The 23,257-nt window shown below is 40.0% G+C and overlaps 1 protein-coding gene across 2 annotated transcripts in view; it reads right to left on the bottom strand.

The window, feature by feature from the left end:
* Positions 1 to 23,257, bottom strand: part of morn2 (MORN repeat containing 2) — a 43,258-nt gene that overhangs the window by 3,471 nt on the left and 16,530 nt on the right. The window contains exons 2-6 of one of the 2 annotated variants that reach the window (XM_059986418.1): positions 19,569 to 19,604; positions 17,033 to 17,086; positions 14,998 to 15,104; positions 2,868 to 3,004; positions 1,321 to 1,363 (exon numbers count right to left, since the gene is read on the bottom strand). In XM_059986418.1, coding sequence (XP_059842401.1) covers positions 1,321 to 1,363; positions 2,868 to 3,004; positions 14,998 to 15,104; positions 17,033 to 17,086; positions 19,569 to 19,604 — 377 coding nt within the window. The remainder of the gene's footprint in view (positions 1 to 1,320; positions 1,364 to 2,867; positions 3,005 to 14,997; positions 15,105 to 17,032; positions 17,087 to 19,568; positions 19,605 to 23,257) is intronic. The other variant, XM_059986416.1, reaches the window with a different exon arrangement.

Genomic DNA, 23,257 nt, shown 5'->3' with positions numbered 1-23,257 from the left:
GACTCCTCAAACTCCTAATGAAATATAACCGCTGTCTTGCATATTTATAACTGCATCAATAAGTTGTGTCCAGGTTAGGTCCTCAGAGATCCTGACACCTTGGAACTTAAAACTGCTCACTCTCCCCACTTCTGACCCCTCTGAGGATTGGTATGTGTTCCTTCATCTTAGCCTTCCTGAAGTCCACAATCAGCTCTTTCATCTTACTGACATTGAGTGCAAGGTTGTTTTTGCAACAGCACTCTGCTAATTGGTATATCTTGCTCCTGTATGCTCTTTCGTCACCATCTGAAATTCTGCCAACAATGGTTGTATCATCAGCAAATTTATAAATGCCTAGCTACACAGTCATGGGTGTAGAGACAGTAGAACATTGGGCTAAGCACACATTCCTGTGAAGCCTCAGTGTTAATTGTCAGCGAGGTGGAGATATTATTTCCAATCCGCACGGATTGTGGTCATCCAGTTAGAAAGTCAAGGATCCAGTTGCAGAGGGAGTACAGAGGCCCAGGTTCTGTAGCTGTTCGATCAGGACTGTAGGAATGATGGTGTTAAACATTGAGCTATAACCATTAGTATCCTGACATAGGTATTTTTTCATGGTCCAGGTGATCCAAGGCTGCATGAAGAGCCATTGAGATCACGTCTGCTGTAAACCTACTATAGTGAAAGGTAAATTGCAGTGGGTCCAGATCCTTGCTGAGGCAGGAGTTCATTCTGGCCATGACCAATCCCTTAAAGCATTTCACTACTGTAGAGGTGAGTGCTACTGGACGATAGTCGCTAAGGCAACTCATACTACTCTCGCCTCTGAAACAGAGATCACAGGGTCATCGGATACTGCAGGGATCCTCATAACTGTGGTTTTATTCTCCCTTTTAAAGCGAGCATAAAAGGTGTTGAGCTCATCAGATAGTGAAGCATCGCTGCCATTCATGGTGTTGGGTTTTGCTTTGTAGGAAGTGATATCCTGCAAACCCTGCCAGAGCTGACACACATCCAATGTCACCTCCATCCTCTCCTGGAATGGCTTCAAATAGCCTTCCGTAAGTTATACCTTTTTTTCTTACACAGACCTGGGTCACTATACTTAAATACCAGAGATCTAGCCCTCAGCAGTCTACAAACCTCCTGGTTCATCCACAGCTTTTGGTTTGGGAATGTACAGCAAGTTTTCATAGGTACACATTCATCTACACAGTTTTTAATGAAGTTGGTGACAACCGTGGCATCCTCAACTAGACATGAAGATGATTCTCTGAATACAGTCCAGTCCACAAAGCAGTCCTGTAAGCACTTCTGTGCTTCCCTGGCCCATACCTTCTTGGTCCTCGCCACTGGTGCTGCAGTCTTCAGTCTTTGCCTATACACAAGAGAGTAGAAATACAGCCAGGTGATCAGACTTCCCGAAGTGAGGGCATGGAATAGCTCAATAGGCTCTCTTGAACTTAGTGTAACAGTGGTCCAGTGTGTTTCCTCTGGTACCACAAGTGATTGTTGATGATAATTATTCAGTGACTTTATCAAGTTCGCCTGGTTAAAATCCCCTTAAATGCTGGGGAAGGCATCAGGATATGCTGTTTCATGCCTGTTGATCACATCACTCAGTTCGTCTAGAGCCTGTCTGACACCTCTAGCAAAATGATTGCTATAATCTCTTGCAGCAGGTAAAATGGTTGGCATTTAATTGCATGGTATTTCAGGTCTGATGAGCGATATCGGGGCATTACCCGAAGTTGATCATGGGGCATACACCTATACCTCTGCTTCTGAGAGACCTGACCGTCTGATCTTGATAATTAATGTATTATAAACCCGTCCATTTGAATTGCTGCATCCAGCATGGAAGGGGTTAACCAAAATTCTGTACAACAAAGGATGCACATGTTCCTAACGTTCCCATGATACAGCACCCTGGCTTTGAGATTGTCAATTTTATTTACCAGAAACTGCATGTTTGCCAGCAAGATGGTTGGTATTCGGAACCAAAAACCTTGTTTTTTTTAAACTCACCACCAGCCTAGCACGTTAACCCCTCTTTTGCTGGCAGTTTCTTAAAGGAGCAGTGTGTCAAGTACAATCCAGTCTATTTCCTTCAGTTTCAAGCAGTGATGGATCATTCAATCGCATTACAGCTTCATCACTGACTCTACACATCATAGATACAATTATGGTTCTCAGCCATGGCAGGCCAAAATGGGAATATTTGATGCTTTCTATCATTTTCAATGAGAGTTGCCATTAGGGTCGTCTGTGATGTTGGTGCTCCGGAAGTCTATACTAATAATATTCTAAGAAATCCAAATAATACATTCTAAAATTTAACAGAGAACAGCACTTGTTCTGAAAGACCACTCTCTTTAGAATGATCGACATATATTTTTAATAAATCACATTTTAAATTTTAGGACCCTTCCTTAGCTGCACTTTGACAACATATTAGCTGCTAGCAGGCTGAGTGCAGGAAGCATGGGTTGAGTTAATTTCTCAACTTATTTATAAATCAGTAGGTGCAGTTGGTGGTGTCATTCCTCTTGAATTGTCCTGAAATTTCCAGGCGTTTCAGATCAATCTCCAGCACATTCAAAGAGAAAAATCATGGAAGGGGAGGGGTGTTAACAAAGCACCTTAAGATAAGAGAGAATTCAGATGAAAAAGGCTGGCTGCAGATAAGGGTAATTAGATTAAACAACAGAATCTGTTTGCTTCCTGTTCAATGTAGAACAGTGTGCTATAGGGAAATGAACACTATGTATAACCACTGGATAGAGAATAAAGTGCATTCAACCAGGCATACATCTGTGTACATTTGTGTCCTTCAAACAGAGCACAATCTAAGTTATACATTAATGTTTTAAATAACTTACTTGTTTTTATTGAAGTTTCCAATATATTTGACATTATTCGGCCATGTGTATATCCCTGTACCATGAAATGTGTTGTCTTTAAACTCTCCTTCATATGTTGCACCCGAAGGATGCACCAGTTTTCCATGGCCATTCATCTATGGGAAAGAAATATACAAATCAAATGATAAAATTACATCAAGTATTGCATGAGAAATTATTGCTTGGTTCCTCACTCTAAGAACAGAGGATTGGAATAGGTCATTCAGTTCTGAGACCCTGGTAAGTTGTACTGTATTTAAATTTCTGCCACCAAAGCTCGTTTCACAATCTGAGCCAGTAAAGATCTGTCAGTCCCAACTTTGACATTTTCACTTTGTCCAGCCTCAACAACGAGAAAATTAGGGAGAAATTAGTCAGAAAACAGAGATTAATAATTTAAATTTTAAAACAATGCTTGTTTCACAAAAGTATTTTTTGTATCCCTGAATATCTTTTCCCTGTTTACCTGGTAATCTCCTTCTACAAATAAAAACTAAGAAAAGCATCTGTTCAGTGAAGCCCCTGCATAAATGAACAACTTCACTCAGCTCTGAACTGATTCTACAACCTAAGGAAGAACTCATGTTTTCAATAGTATTTATTCATTTTTTATTTACACTGTTTGTCTTCATTTACACATTGGTTGTTTGTCAGTATCTTGTGTGTAGTTTTTCATTGACTCTATTGTATTCTTTGTTTTCCTGTAATTGCCAGCATGAAAATGAATCTCAAGGTAGTATGTACATGATGGCATATACGTACTTTGACAATAAATTTACTTTGAACTTTGAAAAACTATGTATTCACCCGACCCTCCATTAGCCACCTCCAAGCCTGTCTACGGAAGAGACTGCGATTGCCACAATTGCTTTAATAGACACATCAAGCTGGAGTGAAAGTCATTCTCAATCCCAAATGACTGCCAAGAAGAATTTTAATTTCGTTTAATTACAATACAGCCATACACAAATACAGCCAAACAAAACAGTGCCAAGGTGCAAAGCATATTACCAATAACACATAGCACAAATTGCATATATGGTTACGATTTCAGAAAAAAACATAGTCACAAAAAAATGATGCATTGAGAACCTTCATTTATTTAACAAAGTGAAATGTCTCTACCAATTAGAAGTTTAATATTATTTCTGCATTATACCAATTAAGAAGTTTAACATTATACATATACATTCAGTGGCAGTATACCTGCTTATTATGCAAATATCTAATCAGCCAATCAAGTAGCAGCAGCTCAATGTATAAAGCATGCAGAGGATCAGCAGAAATGTGACCTTGACTGCAAAATGCTTCTTGGTGCCTGGTGGGGTGGTTTGACACAGAGAATAGTGCATAAAACAAGAAATATCCAGTGGGTGGTAGTTCTGTGAGTAAAAAGTACCTTGTTAATGAAAGATGTCAGAGGAGAATGGCCAGATTGGCTCATGTTGCCAGAAAGGTGGTAGTAACTCAAATAACCATGCACAGTGGTGTGCAGAAGAGTATCTCTGAACGCACAACACATTGAACCTTGAAGTAGTGGATTACAGCAGCAGAAGGCCACATACACTGAGTGGCTACTTTATTAGGTACAGAACATACCTAATAAAGTGGTTGCTGGGTGTACTTAGATTTACTTTGAGTGTTCATTTGGTTATCTTTTGCTAATTTGCTAGATTGGTTGTATTATTTATTCCTGCTTACAAACAAAATTCAGTTTGGTTGCAGGTGTAGGCAGGTGTACTGTTATTGTACTAGTACATCCTGAAATATAATATTTAGATGGTTGTCATAATCCATAGAAAGGTTTTCAGGAATCCCTTTATACAGTGTCTATAAAAAGTATTCACCCCACCCCATGGAAGTTTTATAATATTGAATCACAGTGGATTTAATTTGGCTTTTTTTGACACCAATCAACAGAAAAAGACTCTTTCATGTCAGAGTGAAAACAGATCTCTACAAAGTGATCTAAATTAATTGCAGATTAATTGCAGATCACCTGTGTGCAGTCAAGGTGTTTCAATTGATTGTAGCAAAATATACCTGTATCTGGAAGATCCAACTGTTGGTGAAGTCAGCATCCTGGCAAAAACTACTACACCATGAATACAAATACTCCAAGCAACTCTAACTGTAAAAAGGTTATTGAAAAGCTCAAGTCAGGAGATGGATACAAGAAAATGCTCAACTCACTGAATATTCCTTGATCAATCCTTAAGTCAATCATCAAGAAATGGAAAGAATATGTACAGCTGTAAATCTGCAGAGAGCAGGTCGTCCTCAAAAACTGAGTGACCGTGCAAGAAGAGGGACTAGTGGGGGAGGCCACCAAGAGACCTATGACAACTCTGGAGGAATTACAAGCTTCAGTGGCTGAGGTGAGAGAGAGACTGTGCATACAACTATTGTCCAGGTGCTTCACCAGTCGCAGCTTTATGGGACAATGGCAAAGAGAAAGATGCTGTTGAAAAATCTCACATGAAATCTCGGCTAGAGTTTGCCAGAAGGCATGTGGGAGACTCTGAAGTCAGATAGAAGAAGGTTCTATGGTCTGATGAAACCAAAATCAAGCTTTTTGGCCATCAGACTAAACGCTATGTTTGGCATAAACTGAACATCACACATCAAAGACAAACCATCCCTACTGTCAAGCAAGCTGGTGGCTGCATCATGCTGGGGGGATGTTTCACTGTGGAAGGCTTGTGAAGGTAGAGGGTAAAATGAATGTAACAAAATACAGGGAAATCCTGGTGGAAAACCTGATGCAGTCACAAGAGAACTGCGACTTTGGAGAAGATTTGTTTTCCAGCAAGACAATGACCCCAAGCATAAAGCCAAAGCTACACAGGAATTGCTTAAAAACAAGGCCGTTGGAGTCTGGAGTGGTCAAGTTAGAGTCCAGACCTCAATCCAATTGAGAATTTGTGGCTGTACTTGAAAAAGGCTGTTCACTAACAATCCCCATACAATCCGACAGAGCTTCAGCAGTTTTGTAAAGAAGGATGGGGAAAAATTACAGTGTCCAGATGTTCAAAGCTGACAGAGACCTATCCACACAGACTCAAGGCTATAATTGCTGCCAAAGGTGCATCTGCTAAACATTGGCTTGAAGGGGGTGAGTAATTAAGTAATCAATTATTTTGTGTTTAATAATTGTATTAAGTTTAGATCAATTTGCAGAAATTGGTTTTCACTTTGGCATGAAAGAGTCTTTTCTTGTTGATGAGTGTCAAAAAGCCAAATTAAATCCACCGTGATTCAATGTTGTAAAACAATAAAACACAAAAAGTTCTGGGGGGGGTGAATACATTAAATAGGCACTGTAGATTTCTTTGTCTGCTGGAACCAACAGAAAAATAAAGAACCAGTCATGATTTCTTATGAGATGAAAAAGAAACTAAAATAAAAAACTTATGGAACTCAATACAAACCTGCTGGTGCATGATCTTGAATTAACTGCTGAGGGTAATATCTTTCAAACATATCAACACTGTATTGCTGCCAAAAGTATATCCATGTTTCAGATAATGACATCTTGACTTCCGGTCAAAATGGCACCTGTTTACAATGCTCCTTTGGTTGCCATCTTCTGGACAGATCATGAAACCATTTATTTCATTTCTTTTAAGTCTCTTTTATTTGATTTTCATCTTGGATGTGAACTGCTGGAGCCCGTGATTTGCTGTTTGGAGATTGTTGGGTGTTCCAGAGCTCTGCAGTCTCCAAGAAGATTCTAGGAGGCAGAAGTAGCATTTGTGAACCTCGTGGCAGCCAGACTGCGGGCTAGGGTGTGAGCCGATAAAAGCTTCCATTGTTCTACAATTAAAGCTTCAATGAAGATTGAAACATAGAGGCCAATGCAGAAGTTTAGAGATTGTTAGGGTGCTTTAGCACTCTGCAGTCTCCGAGAGGATTCAGGGAGACAGAAGCAGTGTGTGCAAACTTTAAGGCAGGCAGGCTGCAGGGCGGGGCACAAGCCGATGTTTGACTTCATTTCACCGATTAAAGCTTCGATGGAGATTAAAACGTCGAGGCGAGTGTGAAAAGCAAGCACAGCTGCCTGCCTTTCAATCACTAAGGATCACTCTGCTATGTTACTGGAGAGGGGAGAGCCTGCTGCTGTGCCCAGAAAATGTTGCCCAGGGTTTCTGTGTTTTGGATGAGGACTTGGTCTAAATTTTTTTTTGGTCTTATGGGTTTTTTAGTATTGTGTCTTTCACCTGATTTTTTTGTTTTTTGTGTGGGGGTGGAGTCAAAGTTGTTTGTAAGGAGGAATTTGGGGATTTATAACACACACAAAATGCTGGTGGAACACAGCAGGCCAGGCAGCATCTATAAGGAGAAGCAATGACGATGTTTCAGGCCGAGACCCTTCGTCAGGACTAACCGAAAGGAAAGATAGTAAGAGATTTGAAAGTGGTGGGGAGAGGGGGAAATGCGAAATGATAGGAGAAGACCAGAGGGGCTGGGATGAAGCTAAGAGCTGGAAAGGTGATTGGCGAAAGTGATACAGAGCTGGAGAAGGGAAAGGATCATGGGACGGGAGGCCTCGGGAGAAAGAAAGGCGGGGGGAGCACCAGAGGGAGATGGAGAACAGGCAAACAACTAAATATGTCAGGGATGGGGTAAGAAGGGGAGGAGGGGCATTAACAGAAGTTAGAGAAAATGTTCATGCATCAGGGAGGAGACGGATGTTGATAATTATTTCTTGCATTTTGAAAACGTGGCAGTGAGTCAGAAGTGACCCAGAGATCAGTGGGTGGTGTTATTACAAAGTGCGTTAAAAGGGAAGGCATAATGGGCATATGCGGTGTTGTCCATGGAGGAGGAGGAGTCTGAGAATTATGAGGAAGTAATGGAGGCCATTCTTCAGACCTACGAATTGGTACCTGAGGCCTATAGACAAAAGTTCAGAAATTTAAAGAAAGGGTGGAATCAGACGTATGCAGAGTTTGCCTATGAGAAGGGTGTGCTCTTGGGTCGTTGGTGTGCAGCAGAAATGGTGGAAGAAAATTTTCGGCGTCTCAGGGAGTTAATTCTGATTGAGGAATTTAAGGGTTGTGTTTCGGATGATATCTGGATGATATTTGAACTAGAAGCCGAATAAGTCCATATCCGAATTTGCTAGGTTCGCAGATGAATATGCCCTAACCCACAAGACAGTTTTCCTCGAATAAGAGTTACCAGAAAGACCGTGGGAACGGTAGAGAAAGCCCACCGGCTGAGGCAGAGATCCAGCCAGGAGCTAGTGGTAAAAATGAGGAGGAAAGGCAAGACGGCAGGAGGGGTCCTGGCTTGACCTGTTTTAATTGTGGAAAGGTGGGTCATATTGCATCTAAGTGCCTTGCTCCAAGAAAGGAGACAGGAAAAGGGAAAGCAGCAGTCTCCACAGGATGTATTGTGGTGATCAGTAAATCGACAAGAAAGTCCTAGGTAGACAGAATATGAGAGGGGCCTGAGAAATTTATTTCAGAAGGAACCATGTCTGTGAAAGAGGGAGACACACCAGTTCCAGTGCAGATCTGGAGAGGCACTGGAGCTGAGCTGTCATTGATTCGCAGTAAGGTACTAGATTTTGGTCCCGAGACTGGTGAGGTGGCTTTGAGAGGCAAAGGAAAAGGGACAGAAGTGGTGCCTTTGCATAGGATCATTATAAATTGTGAGCTGGTATCTGGACCAGTTGAAATAGGGGTGTGATCAGAATTCCCGAGAACTGACGTAGACATCCGTCTGGGTAACGATTTAGCTGCTGGTGATGTTTGGTCAGCCATGGCGCTGATGAGCCAGCCTGTAAATGTTGAGGACCCGCTCCTAGATTCCAAGATCTATCCCACATGCGCGACCACTTGCAGCATATCGAGAAAGGCAGCTGAGAAAGAGGCCAGTATCGATTTGGCTGAGACGTTTTTACCGACCCTGTACCAAGAGGGGTTAGAGGGTGGTAAAATGGAGAATTGGGAGGTGGAAGAGAGTAAGGGAGAGGAGGTAGACCTGCCTTAGCCAGGAGGAAATTTATAGAGGCACGGAGTAAAAATGAGAAACAGATAAAGCTGTTAGAAGGTCCAGGGTTGGACATGGCTGATCTGTCTGATTTGGCAGAACTGTTTGAAGAAGTTGAAAATTTTAAAGGTGTTCCCGATAATGAAATGAGGGCAGTCCCTGATGAAAAGGATGCCATTACCTTGAAGAAGTCTGCTGGGTTGGCAGATGAGGTTGTTGGCAGGGTTGGTTTTACTCCGGAAGGGAGTTGCCCAGAGAGTAACTGGGAGGATCAGGGGAACTTAGAATTTGAAAAGAGAACGGGTATTGAAAGCCTGGAAGAGGCTGATGTCCCATTTGAGTGTGTTCAAGATGTGGATGCAAGTGGTACTGAACCTAGTAATGAAACTCAGGAAAAGTCTGAGGTATTTGATTCAGTTAAAAAGGAATGCAGTCCTTGTGGGTCAGATGGACTTGGTTCAGTGAAGAAAGGGTTAACCTTGGTACTAGTGGGAAGTGAGAATTCCCAGTTGTTTGTGTTTGAAGGTGTGTTAAACGTTAGTGAGGAGATAAAAGGTGGTGAGGTGAATATTATTATTGAAGGGAAAGGGAAAAGTGTAGTTCCTAAATTGAATGAAGAAAATTTAAAGTCTGGATTGATGTCAGAAGCAGTAACCAGGCTGAAGGGACAATGGCTTGGTAACACGGTGCCTGCGAATCAATTACAGGTTGAGTTGGAATGTAAAGGTGCCCCACGCGCTATTGTTACTCAAGAGTGTGGTGTGAAGAGGCAGAATTTGAAATGCTGTTTGGACAAAGAGGGATCACTTGCAGATTTTAAACTGAAAACCAATAGAATGAAGGGTCCTGAAGATAAATCTAACGACTTACTTAAAAATAAAGAATTGTGTGGAAATTCAGCAAATGGGCCAAGTTTGGAAAACATTGTTGATAAAATAACTCCTATGAAAGGAGCATTCAATAGCCTATTCCACACTGGTGCGCAAGCTAACCACGTGGGAGTTAACTGGAAAAGGGGCGAGGGTTGATGGGATGCCACTTTAAATAACAGGATCCGGTTTTAAGGGATTTCGACAAAGCATGTAACTAATAAAGACAACCCCATGGAAGATTGACTGTTAAGTTTGAAAGTAAAATAAAGACTAGTATTTGCTTGAACTTTTGTAAAATACACGTAAGCTAAGATCACAACTCTTTAGTTTTTGTTTGCTGAAGAAAAGGAATAAAAATAGGTGGTTATTAAATTGGAGTCTGATGCTACAAGAATTTATTAAGGTACAAGATATTAAGATATTAAAGGAAGCGACAATGTAATCGCTAACTGTTTAGATACTGAATTGAATGTATAACTGTATTACTCTGTAGAAAAAAAACTCTTGTATTGTGTTAGACTCTGAAATCCTGTAAGACTCTGTATTAATTAATTTTTACCTGTGGCAAAAATCCTAGAAGGAAGGGGGCGTTACGAATGTGAAGCAACTCTGAGGGGCCGAAGGGTACAATGTCGCCCCCTCCTTTTTGAGAATTACAAGATCACTATTATTTCGGGTCTGAGACCCAGGAAATGATAGAGAGACATCCAGAATACACAAGGTTTGGAATGTGTCCTGACTTCAGCGGAACGGAACCACTGATAACGGCCATTGTCTCTTGGAGACGGAATTGGGTATTGAGTACTGTACTATTCATTGAAACCCCTCAGGGGACAACCAGAGTGGTCTGGTTGAGGGATTGCACCATGCCAACCTGATTGACATCTGAAACCCCGTGAGTGAGGATAAAAGAGGGGTCTGGGGAACAACCCCTTTAGACGCACCAGGAGAAATGCTAGAAATCTCGTGACAGCGTTTAATAGCAAAAGCCGATGGGGGCTTCCTCCCTTTGCCTGGGGTGGCGAGCTCACCACGGAAGAACGGTTTAGCTAAAGGAGAGGTCACATTTGAACGGCCACGACAACGAGACTCCTGACGGATCGAAATCATAAAGGAAAGCTGGCAAGTTTTTCTCCAAATCTCTCTCTCTCTCTCTCTCTCTCTCCAACAATTGCAACACAGCAATCCCCAACGGTTGCAGCCTGCATGAACTGAGTGAACTTTATATTTCCATCGGACAATACATTATCCCCTAGACAACGATAGAGCTTATTTCTCATTGATTATTATTATACCCGCACTTTTAGATTTAGTATTGAAAACATATTATCTGTATATTTGCATTGATATTATTTTTGTGTATTTTTACTAATAAATAGTATCATCAGACTTCAACGGACGTCTCTACCTTTGCTGGTAAGTGACCCAGTTACGGGGTTCGTAACAGTATCCTTTAATTGCAAACTGAATAAGATTGACAATTCTTGTAACTGATTATTATACTTTAAAGCAATAGGTTTAATAGCCCTCATTAACAGTAAATACCATGATATTGTTCTGAAAATTGTAACCAATGTGAATCAATGATGCTGACCACTGACCTTGACGAAAGCTGCCCTCTAGTATTTGGTTATCCCCACTTTCCACTGGCTTCTGTTCAAGAAGAGAAGCTGAGCAGAACACAAACTGAAAAATTCTCAGAAAGTAAACCAGCTGATTTTTAAACTGAAATATTAGAGTGCAAAATAAATAGATTTTGTATAAATTTTGTAGAATAGAGAGAGCAGGTTAAAAATAAGACTACAGAAGAATCTGAAAAATGATGAACTGTCTAAAACATATTATTTTTGTTCGATATTCAGGAGATTTGGAATAGTGTATAGAGAAAGCAGGCATCAATTTAATACAAATATAATCTTTATTACACACACACCTTTACAAACATCACTTATCCAGCATAATGTTCCCACATTCTTCAAATCAACCACTAACATCCCTGTACGAAAAACTCTACTGCCTGGTGGCACTGATACTTTCAGCAGCTGGTAATGGCACACATCAAAAACTGCATTCCTGCCACACTAGACACCCACCAACATGCTTACCGACAGAACCACTCTAACATCTGTCATGCACCTGGCCCTAACATAACTAGGAAACATGGACACTTATATCAAAATGCTGTTTCTGGATTTCAGATCAGCATTCAACACTGTTGTCCCCATGGACCACCGTGAACAAACTCTACTCCTCGGTCTAAATACAGCAATGTGCAACTGGGTGCTGGACTCCCTAACCGATGGACCTCAGACAGTCAGGATGCACAACCTCCCTCCCTCCCCATCATCCTCAACACGACTGCCCCCCCCCCCCCATGGCTGTTGGGTAAGCTCACTGCTATACCCTCTGTTCACACATGAATGCATCTCCAAACATCCGGGTAATCACATTGTCAAATTCATGACAGCTTACAGAGAGAAAGTGGAAGAGCTCGAGGCCTGGTGCCTGGCAAATAACATCTTCCTCAATGTCACCAATACAAAGGAGGTGGTTATTGACTTCAAGAGAATGTACTCCACACACACCCTCTTTCATCAGCGGCACAGTGGTGGGGACTGCAAGCAATTTCAACCACCTGGGAGTATACATCCCACACAACCTCTCATGGTCCCAGAACTCATCCTACACGATCAAGGAACTTCTTTAACGCTTCTACTTTTTGAAGAGGCTGAAGAGTGCTGGATTATGCACATAATGAAGGATCTCAACCACTCTGCTTATGGACTGTTTGTCCTACTCCTATCAGGAAGGAGGTTACAAACATCCACACCAGGACCACCAGACTCAGAAACAGTTACTTTCTTCAAGCAGTAAGGCCGATCAATACTTCAGCCCACTAACCTAGTCCATGACTACTTTATCATTTTCTGTCAGAGTCACCTTATGTACAGACACTCCTGTACCTAGTATCACCTTATATACATATACTCCATCTATGTATTCATAGCTATTAATGTAGTTATATTTATTTTAAACTATTCTGTTCTTTACTTAATGTATTTAACACCTTATTACCGACTGGATAGCCTCCAACCTGATTGCATGAACATTGACTTCTCTAACTTCCATTATTGCCCCTCCTCCCCTTCTTACCCCATCCCTGATATATTTAGTTTCTTTACCCCCTCCCTTTTTTTTCTTTCTCTCTGCCCATCACTCTGCCTGTTCTCCATCTCCCTCTGGTGCTCCCTTCCCCCTTTCTTTCTCCCTAGGCCTCCCATCCCGTGATCCTTTCCCTTCTCCAGCTCTGTATCCCTTTTGCCAATCACCTTTCTGGCTCTCAGCTTCATCCCTCCCCCTCCGGTCTTCTCCTATTATTTTGCATTTTCCCCTCCCCCTCCTACTTTCAAATCTCTTACTATCTTTCCTTTCAGTTAGTCCTGACAGAGGGTCTCAGCCCAAAACATCGACAGTGCTTCTCCCTATAGATGCTGCCTGGCCTGCTGCATTCCACCAGCATTTTGTGTGTGTTGCTTGAATTTCCAGCATCTGCAGATTTCCTCGTGTTTGCCTTTACCTTAATGTGTTTTTTTTTGTGCTGCATCGGATCTGGAGTAACAATTGTTTCATTTTCCTTTACACTTGTGTACTGAAAATGACGTTAAACAATCTTGAATCTTGAAATATAAACACAGTACGTTCCTTTGGTCAATATGTTAACACATTGTGGAGATAGCACCATTGTCACTTGAGGCCTTAGATCAAGGCCCTTCCCCACACAGCCTTTGCCTTGACTGTACCTACTCTTGTGGTTCTCTGGTTTCCTCCCATATTCCAGAGATGTACAGTTAGGGTTAGTGAAGTGTAGGCATGCTCTGATGGCATCATAAGAGTGACAACATTTGCAGGCTCCCAGCATATTACTCACTAATTTGATTTGATGCAAACAATGCACTTCACTGTATTTTTCAGTGTACATGTGACAAGTAAAAATCTTTATCTCTAATCTTCAAACAGAGCTATTTACACTGCTATTATTCTACCATTCTCAACAAAGTAAACATAAAGGCCGTAGAGACCTGTAGCATTTTGTTCTTAGGCAAGCTGCTTTGCCTATTGTGTATCAACTGAATGCAAATTTTTATTTAAAATAAATATTAAAGGATTAATAATAATTTTTCAAGAAGTATCTTCAACCACTGAAAATGAAATAAAGCTAAGGTAATAGAGAAAATAAGAAAAACACTCATCTGTCCTGTCCTTACAAAATCAAGATTGAATGGAGTTGTACATTCTGCCTGGTATACAGTAGGCCAGGTAATAGGATGCATTTGACCCCGAACTCAGAAAGCTGCGTTTTGCCATTGGACACTATTAAGAGCTGCTTTCCAACAGTAAGAATTGACTTCCAGTTTTGCTTGGCTTTTGAGAGTTCAAGCCCTCGTATCAATGGGTCAGTAGGTATTCTGGCAATGATCCATGAATAATCGTGACCCACAAATTAACAACTTAGGAGCAGAATTTGCTCACAAAACATGCATGATAGTTTCACCAGAAATACAACCAAATTGAAATGAAGTACAGGGTTAATTGTACATACAGATTTAGCATTCCCATCTGAGAACAATTTAAAATTTCTAGGAAAAAATGTTCTGAGTATTTTTCATCAAGAATACTTCAGAAATATCTTAAATTTTTGTCTATTTCCTTTTAATAAGTTGGAGAAATCTGCAAGATGTGCAACCTTTGGATTTCTCTGCATCATTACAGCAACATTTGGATTTCCCTTGTTTAACAGTGACTAATGTTGATTACCCCTCAACCATTAGACTCTTGAACCAGATAACTTCACTCATCACATCAGTGAATTATTCCCACAACCTATGGACTCACTTTCAAGGACTCACTTTCAAGGACTCATCTCATGTTCTTGATATTTATTGCTTGCTGGTTTGTTTGTTTGTTTTAATTATTATTTTATTTTTACATTGCACAATTTGTTGTCTTTTGCATATTGGTTGTTTGTCTGCCCTGTTGGATGCAGTCTTTCATTGATTCTATTATGGTTCTTGGATTTACTGTGAATGCCTACAAGAAAATGAATCTCAGGGTTGTATATGGCAATATATATGTACTTTGATAATAAATTTACTTTAAACTTCTGAACGTTGAAGATATTCGACCATTAAATTCTGTTTCAAACATTGATAAAAGGATTGTTTAAACTCGTTGATTACCTTATCATTTTTCCATTGCCCTGTGTATATTATTCCATTGGATGAAGTATGAATGCCAAATCCATTTCTCTCCAGTCCAACACCATCAATTCTTATGCATTCTCCTTCTGTAAAAGTTATGCAGATCCAGACAGATTTAGAAGAGTGTAATTAAAGTACAAGGGTGGGGAAAGGCTCTAATTTGGCGAAACAGTGAATTATTTTAGGTAGAGCTCCTGCATCATTATCTCCTTTATTGTCATTATACCTTCTACTGGGCATGCAGAAGAACAAAGTGAGATACCTGATGAATCCACGCTTTATTTCTGTTATTCTATTTAGACTGGAAGAAATTTTGGTATCAATCATTTGCTGTCATCAGGGCCTGCAAGAACTAATCCAGGTTCCATGAATGAAATCACCATCTCCAGAGAACATTGTCATCAATCATAAATGATTGAACTGAAATCTGACATCCTCCCCAATGTGGAATATTTGCCTCGTGGTACAATTTGCTATCGTCCTTCTCCTTTACCTTTCCTCACTGATGTTGCCCCAAATTCTACACCTTGTCCAGCAGAGTAGAAATTGCAGATGACTGCAACCTCTGATATGGACTCATCATATGTCCATACCAATATTCTCTGCTTGTGCTTATTTCCAACTTGAAATTGTTGTCAATACTTATGGTTTACAACAGAAGCTGTGTGAAACACAGGTCTTAAAATAACTGACCTTTCTTCAGGCAATGAGTAATTTATTTTGCAAGTTTAAAAATGTGCCTTTGTTTTCAATCATCAGGCAAATTTTTGAGTTTCAAGATTGTTATTTGTCATTCTTCAGTGCATGACTGTAAAGAGTGAAATGATTATTACTATGGATCCAATGAAGCATTAAAAAAACATAATAAGCATAAAGAACACAATAAATATAAATATAAAAGCAATCTTATGAAACAATGTACAAGTAACTGATAGATATGTAGGCTGATTGTATATACATAAAGTGATGCTCGATGAAGTGTATGTTGAGGTAGTGGGGTGGGTTAATGGGTGGAGGTTTTGACCACCCTGATGACTGACTTTGAGTTGAGTGGATGCTTTGAAGCCTCTTCTCTGATGGGAGTATGACAAACAGTTCATAAGCAGGGTGGGTGGGATCCTTCATGATATTGCTGGCCTTTTCCCGGCACCTTTCTGTATATATGTCCCTACTGGCAGGTAGGCTGGTGCCAGTGATAAGTTGGGTAGTTTTAAGTACCCATTTGCAGGGCCCTCCTGTCCACTGCAGGGCAGATTCCGTACCACAAGGTGATGCAGCAAGTTAAGGTGCTCTCCACTTCACACCTGTAGAAGATTCTGAATATTGGTGTGCACAGACCCGCTCTCTTCAGCCTCCTCAGAAAGCAGAGGCATATGCATAACATGCCATCTGGTTAACGTGAAGCCAATCTCAGGATTTCTAAACTTCATCCTCACCCAGGGTGTAATTAGAATACTGAATATATGTGATGTAAGACAGTTGATGTGACAACAGGAATACAGAATACATAATAGGGAATTTAATCCTTTTAGGAAGCCAAACTTAACAGAAGTGTATCAGTCAGTGATAACACAAATGTACATAGTCATTCCACCATTATTTTTCTGTGACCAAAACACAAAAAAACCGCACAACACAGGTCACATGAAGAAAGTGGGATAAATGCCCTAAACAATCTGACTTTATTCTTCTGCTCAAACAATTTAAATCTAGCACGTATAAACTTCCTGTAGGATATAATTCTCTAAGTGGAAGCAAGAACAACTCTGGTCTATAATTAACTAAAAACAACTTTGCTAAATTTATGTGTGAAAATACTCAGCCTAATTGTGGCAAAATAGCAAAACAGATCAAACAATACAATTGTTTTCAAAGAATCTAAGCAGGTGCTTATAATTGTGAGGAAGGAGAACAGGACGAAATTTCAGACAGGGTGCAAACATACTTCTGTAAAATACAAGAATTCTGCTTTACTAATATCTACTATCATGTGAAGAACATCTTGTTTACTTACCATATCTATCTTCATTAGGGAAGATGACATTCACAGTTAAGATTTCAGCAATTGCTTGAAGGAATATAAAGAAATTTGTAATCTTACATATCATACACAGCATTATGTAAAGACTTAGTTCAGTGTTCAGACTTTGATATTTATTAAATAAAAGATAAGGTGGCTTTATATCATTAATCTCTAATACTATCCAGTATTCTGGATAGGAAATCACTAACTGTGCTAAAACTTATTCTTTATAAACAGATTTTCCTGAGACTGAAGTTGTTATTACCATAGTTAGTTTGAAGCATATTGGCTAAATTTAACAAGACTTTAACAGCAGCCATAAAGAATGCCCTAACTCTTGAGAACAGTAATCCAAAGATTATAGTGAGAAAAAAGAAGCATAAGAAAAATAAACAACATGATAGAGTTTGAGGCCAGGATGGCAGTAAATATTTGAATACAGGTTTGAAATTCAGTTCTAAATTATGGGTATGTTTGAATCAAAGTCCACTATTGTGATCTCTCTAGTTATTTCCAGTGGACCAAGCAGAATGCAAAATTGACCACTGCGTGGTACAACATAAATCAGCACCTAAAGACTGAGGCAAGAGGTTAAAGTTCAAAGAAATGTTATTATCAAAGTACGTATATGTCACCATATACTTCCCTGAGACTGATTTCCTTGCAGCCATTCACAGTAGAACAAAGGAATACAATGAATCAATGAAAAACTACAGAAAGATCAACAACCAACATGCAAAAGAGGACAAACTCTTTACAAAAAAAAAAATCATAATAATAAATAAATAATACTAAGAACCAGAGTTATAGAGTCCTTAAAAGTGAGACCATTGGTTGTGGAATCAATTCATTGTTGAGGCGAGTTAAGTTATCTACACTGGTTCAAGAGCCTGATGATTGAGCAGTAATAACTGCTCCTGAACCTGGTGATGTGGGACCTATTCCTGTAACTCCTGCCCAATGGTAGCAGTAAGAAGAGAGCATGGCCTGGATGGTAGGGTCCTTGATGATGGATTCTGTTTTCTTGTGGCAGTGTTGCTTGCAGATATGCTCAACAGTGGGGAGGGCTTTGCTTGTGATGGAGGGGGCTGTATCCATCACTTTTTGTAGGTTTTTCAGTTCTTGGGCATTGGTGTTTCCATACCAGGCTATGAAGCAACCAGTCAGGAGTATCCACTGAGTATCTATAGAAGTTAGTCAATGTTTTAGATAAGATGTTGAATATGAGCAATCTTCTAAGAAAGTTGAGGCTCTGTTGAGCCTTCTTTGAAATGCACTGAAATGTCTGGTCCCAGGACAGATCTTCTGATATTAAGGAATTTAAAGTTACTGACCCTCTCCACCTCAGATTCCCTAATGAGGACTGGCTCATGGACTCCTGGTTTCTTCCTCCTGTAGTCAATAATCAGCTCTTTGGCTTTGCTGACATTGAGTAAGAAGTTGTGCTGTGACACCATTCAAATAGATTTTCAATTTCCCTCCTGTTTGTCAATTTGTCACCAACTTTGATTGGCCAGCAACAATGTTATCAGCAAACTTAAAGATGGCATTGGAGCTGTGCTTAGCCTCAGTCATAATTACAAAGCAAGTAGAACAGTGGGCTAAGCACACATCCTTGTGGTGCGCCTGTGCTGATGGAGATTGTAGACGAGATATTGTTGCCAATCCAAACTGACTGGGGTCTGCAAGTGAAGAAATCGAGTATCCAATTGTACTAGGAGGTATCAAAGCCCAAGTCATGGAGCTTATTGATTAATTTTGAGGGGATGATAGCTTTGAATACGGAGCTGTAATCAATAAAGAGCATCCAAATGTATGCATCTTCACTATCCAGGTGTTCCAGAACTGTGCGAGCAGTAACAAAGCAGTGTTAACCACCAGGCAGAACAAACAGGATTTAGAATACTTGATGCTCAGTATAACAGAATACATGATGTGCTAGAATGTGCTTCGTTTGTGCCTCTCGTTCACAGCTCTAATTGAGCTTGAGGTCTCTCTGCAGTAGCTATCTTGCAGAGAAGTCTACACCCCATGAGGACCATCTTGCCATTTTAAACTGCTGATATTGAAAAATTATGGCCCAATGTATTGCACCCTGAAATGAAGCTTTGCATCAGTTAAAAGTTGGGTAAGGACTTGTAGCATCAATCTAGATGGGCACATTACATGGTTATTTTTGTTTTTGGCCACTTTATACCTTCTCTGTATTGATAAGCGGTAAGTTTCGTACTGTGTATCCATGTCCACTTAGACTCATCTTGATATCTCTTAATCTGCACTGACATGTGGAAAGTAGATTCAAACTAAAATTTAAAAGATAGTATTTTAATTTGATGTACAATCCCACATGTGAACATTCCCTGATTTCTCTTGTAATTCAAACAATTAGCACTTAACTAATTCAATTAAGGTTTTTCAGCTGGAAGGAACTAATTCTTATAATTCTTAATTCTTATAATTATAATTCTTATAATTCTTATAAAAAAAGGCACCTAAACGAGAATAGAAAATTGTGAAGAAATTTCACCTCTTTCATTCGATTGACCTTTCTTTTTTGGTTTCACTGTAACAAAAAGACAAACATGCATGTTAAAGGTAAATTAAAACAGTGCGGCTCACACATTGCAGCATAATAAATTCCACAAAAAATAGTTAATTTCACCAGTTAAAAAAGTGGACAAGCCCAAAATTCATTACCATACATGTCATAATTTGGAGTACACAAGATGGAGCATATATTTTCCTGATGCATGTCTTTTTGATAGTTCAGTTTCTGCCATTCCTACCATGGAGGAACTAGGCTTTTAAAATTATACGTTTATAAACAGGGTATTATATTCTCTCCTGATTTTTTATGATCAAGGTATGCAACTTCTTTGTTACTAGAGACATGGCTTGATTATGAAGTTTCTTTCAATATAAGCCAGGTGCTAGGCTAGGAGTGTGGAACTTCTATTTAAGATCAGCTTCCCTTCAGGTTCTCCTCTCTGAGTGAAAATGATATGTGGCTAATGTCAGCAGTTCAATAGATGGGAAAAGTAAATAGGTAATACTGTGATCCTTCTCTTGGCATTTTAATTCAAGTGAAAAGTGGCAACCATTTCTTGAAGAAGGCAGACATTGATAAGTAAATTTGACATTTCAATGAGCCAAAACAGACTTTGGTCAATTGTGAAAAGGTTATATGAAGATCAAGCTTTCATACCAAACACAAGACTCGTGCTACTGGGTAGCAATGACCTGTGCCTTCTACATGTGACCTGGACTACCTAAAGCAAGAAGTTCAAAGCACTGGAAAATATCACCAGTGCTGTCTCACAAGATCCACAGGAGGGCAACTTTGGTGTCCTCAGCAAATGTCCATCTGATGAGGGGTCTTTGACCTGAAACGTAGGCTCTGCTTTTCACAGATGCAACCTGGCCAACTGAGCATTTCCAGCATTTTCTGTTTGTACATTAAAGAAAATTCAAGCATGTGCTTAAAGCTTCCTGGGAGAAATCCACAATCCCCACTGTCTTCTGGGAATCTTAGAACAATCTTAGGTCAAAGAACACTGAGGCTGTCTACAAGAAGGGTCAGAGCCGTCTCTATTTCCTGAGAAGACTGAGGTCCTTTAACATCTGCTGGATGATGCTGAGGATGTTCTATGAGGCTGTGGTGGCCAGTGCTATCATGTTTGCTGTTGAGTGCTGGGGCTGAGGGTAGCAGACACCAACAGAATTAACAAACTCATTTGTAAGACCAGTGATGTTGTGGGAGTGGAACTGGACTCTCTGACGGTGGTGACTGGAAAGAGGATGCTGTCCAAGTTGCATGCCATCTTGGCCAATGATTCCCATCCACTCCATAATGTACTGGTTAGACACAGGAGTACATTCAGCCAGAGACTCGTTCCACCGAGATATAACACTGAGCATCATAGGAAGTCATTCCTGCCTGTGGCCATCAAACTTTACAACTCCTCCCTCGGAGTGTCAGACACCCTGAGCCAATAGGCTGGTCCTGGACTTATTTCCACTTGGCATGATTAACTTATTATTACTTAATTATTTATGGTTTTATATTGCTATATTTCTTCACTACTCTTGGTTGGTGCGGCTGTAACGAAGCCCAATTTCCCTCGGGATCAATAAAGTATGTCTGTCTGTCTGTCTTAGCCCATGACCACTCAAAGTAGAGAAAGAGCATTTGGATGCTATTGACAACTTCAGGATAATGAATCTGGAGCACACTGAAGTCCCTTGTAAGCAGTGAAGGAGAACACCAACTTACAAGTTACCCACCTGCTCTGTTGGTAAAATAATGAATCAAGGGCCAAAGCCTATAAAGTGTTTAGAGCAAGTGACAGACAGGATTTTACAAGAATCAGCAGCAAGGGAAGCATAAGTTAATAATAAGGCAGAAAATGGAATTTGAGAAAAAACATTTTGTAATATGGATACAAAAAAAGGAAAAAGTAGCTAGGGTAAGGTCAGATCCCTAGACTACTACATTCAGAAAACAAAAAAAGTTTTACAATAGGTTAAACCAGTACTTCGCATTAGTCCTCATGGTGGAAGGTGGGCTGCTTTGAAACACTATGTTAAAAGATTCATAATACCGACCTCTATCATGAAGGAATTAGAAAGAACTAAAGGCAATAAGTCTTCTGCTCCTGAGAGTTTTAAAGGCTGTAGCTGCAGAAATAATGGAGCCATTGGTTCAAAACTCTCCTATACCAACAGATTAAAAATTGGCAGATGTAACTATTGTTCAAGGGAAGTAGACAAGTAGGTGGTAACTATAGGCTTTTAAGTTAGATATCTGTGATTAGCAAGGTGCTCGGTTCCAGAATCAAGGAGGAAATTGTGAGGCATTTAGAAAAGCTTAATGTAATTAAACTAAGACACATGGTTTTACAGAAGGAATTTGATTGACAAATTGCTGGAGTTCTTTCAGGATAGAACGAGCAGAATTGATAAAGAAGAACATGTAAATTTTGATTGGATGAAACTTGTCAAATGGAGTTTAATGCGGGAAAGGATAAGGTTATAGAATCAGGGATGTCCAGCATAGAAATGAGCCTTTTCAGCCTACCTTGTCCATACCTATCTATTTATCCGCATTAGATCCTTACCCCTTTTGTACCAAGTACCTAACCGTAAGCCACTTAAACATTGTAATTGTATCTGTCTCTATCATTTCCTTGGGCTGCTGATTCCTGATAACCACCATATTCTGAGTACAAAATGTACCTCTCAGATATCCTTTAGATTCTCCTCTCTCATCTTAAATCTCTATCCTCTAGTTCTAGGCTCCCCTGTTCTGGAATAAGTACTCATACCATCTATCCTATCTATACCTCATAATTTTATAAGCCCCTATAAAGCCACTCCTCGGTCTTGTACATTACAGTAACAATAACAGCCTATCCAGTCTCTTCTTCCAACTTCAGCCCTCCGATCCAGGCAACGCCCTAGTGAATCTCTTCTACACTCTCTCCATATTCTTTCTGTAGTGTGGTGACCAAAGCCGTGGCAATAGAGAAATCTGAGGATAGACATGTAGGTGTGGGGATGAAATGAGATGAAACTAGAAGCTGAAGACAGCCATTGAAGACAGTGCACAGATGTCCAAAAAAAGCAGACCCAAGATTTTGTTTTAGATTCCAGTGCCTTGTGTCTCCACATGGCTAATTCCTGGGATGAGAAGGATGTTCCACCATAAGCAGTTAAAAAATTTATATACCTATATATATAAGACTGAGGAATAACCTTTCTGAAACATGAGAGGGCATGATAGATGTAAAAATGTTTCCACTTACGACAGAATTTTGAATGGGGACAGAGAAAGATTAGTGGGTGGTCCTTTAAAACTGAGGTGTGCAGAACTTCTTCTCTCAGAAAGAATCTTTGGAATTCTTTACTCCAGAGTACTGAAAATGCTAAATCATCAGAAGTAATTACAGAGGAGTAGGTAAATTTTTGAAAGAACAGTGAATTGAAAACTTCGGAGAATTAAGGGAGTTGAGACCTGGGGCAGTCATGATCATATTGAATGGCAGGGCAGGCTTGAGGGGCCATGCACCTATTTCTTTATTTCCTTGTGTTTTTATATCAGGAGCCTCTTGCCTCATCTATGGAAGTGTCTGTGTTTCCAACATTGGCCTCATTCACCAACTCACAATCCACAAAGCTGGAGTGTAAGGAACTGATCCCCAATCCCAGAGAAATTGC

The sequence above is a fragment of the Hypanus sabinus genome, chromosome 12 (genome assembly GCF_030144855.1).
Source record: "Hypanus sabinus isolate sHypSab1 chromosome 12, sHypSab1.hap1, whole genome shotgun sequence".
NCBI classification, from domain to species: Eukaryota; Metazoa; Chordata; class Chondrichthyes; order Myliobatiformes; family Dasyatidae; genus Hypanus; species Hypanus sabinus.
The sequence above is the reverse complement of the archived record's forward strand: the minus strand, read 5'-3'. Positions and strand labels throughout refer to the sequence as shown.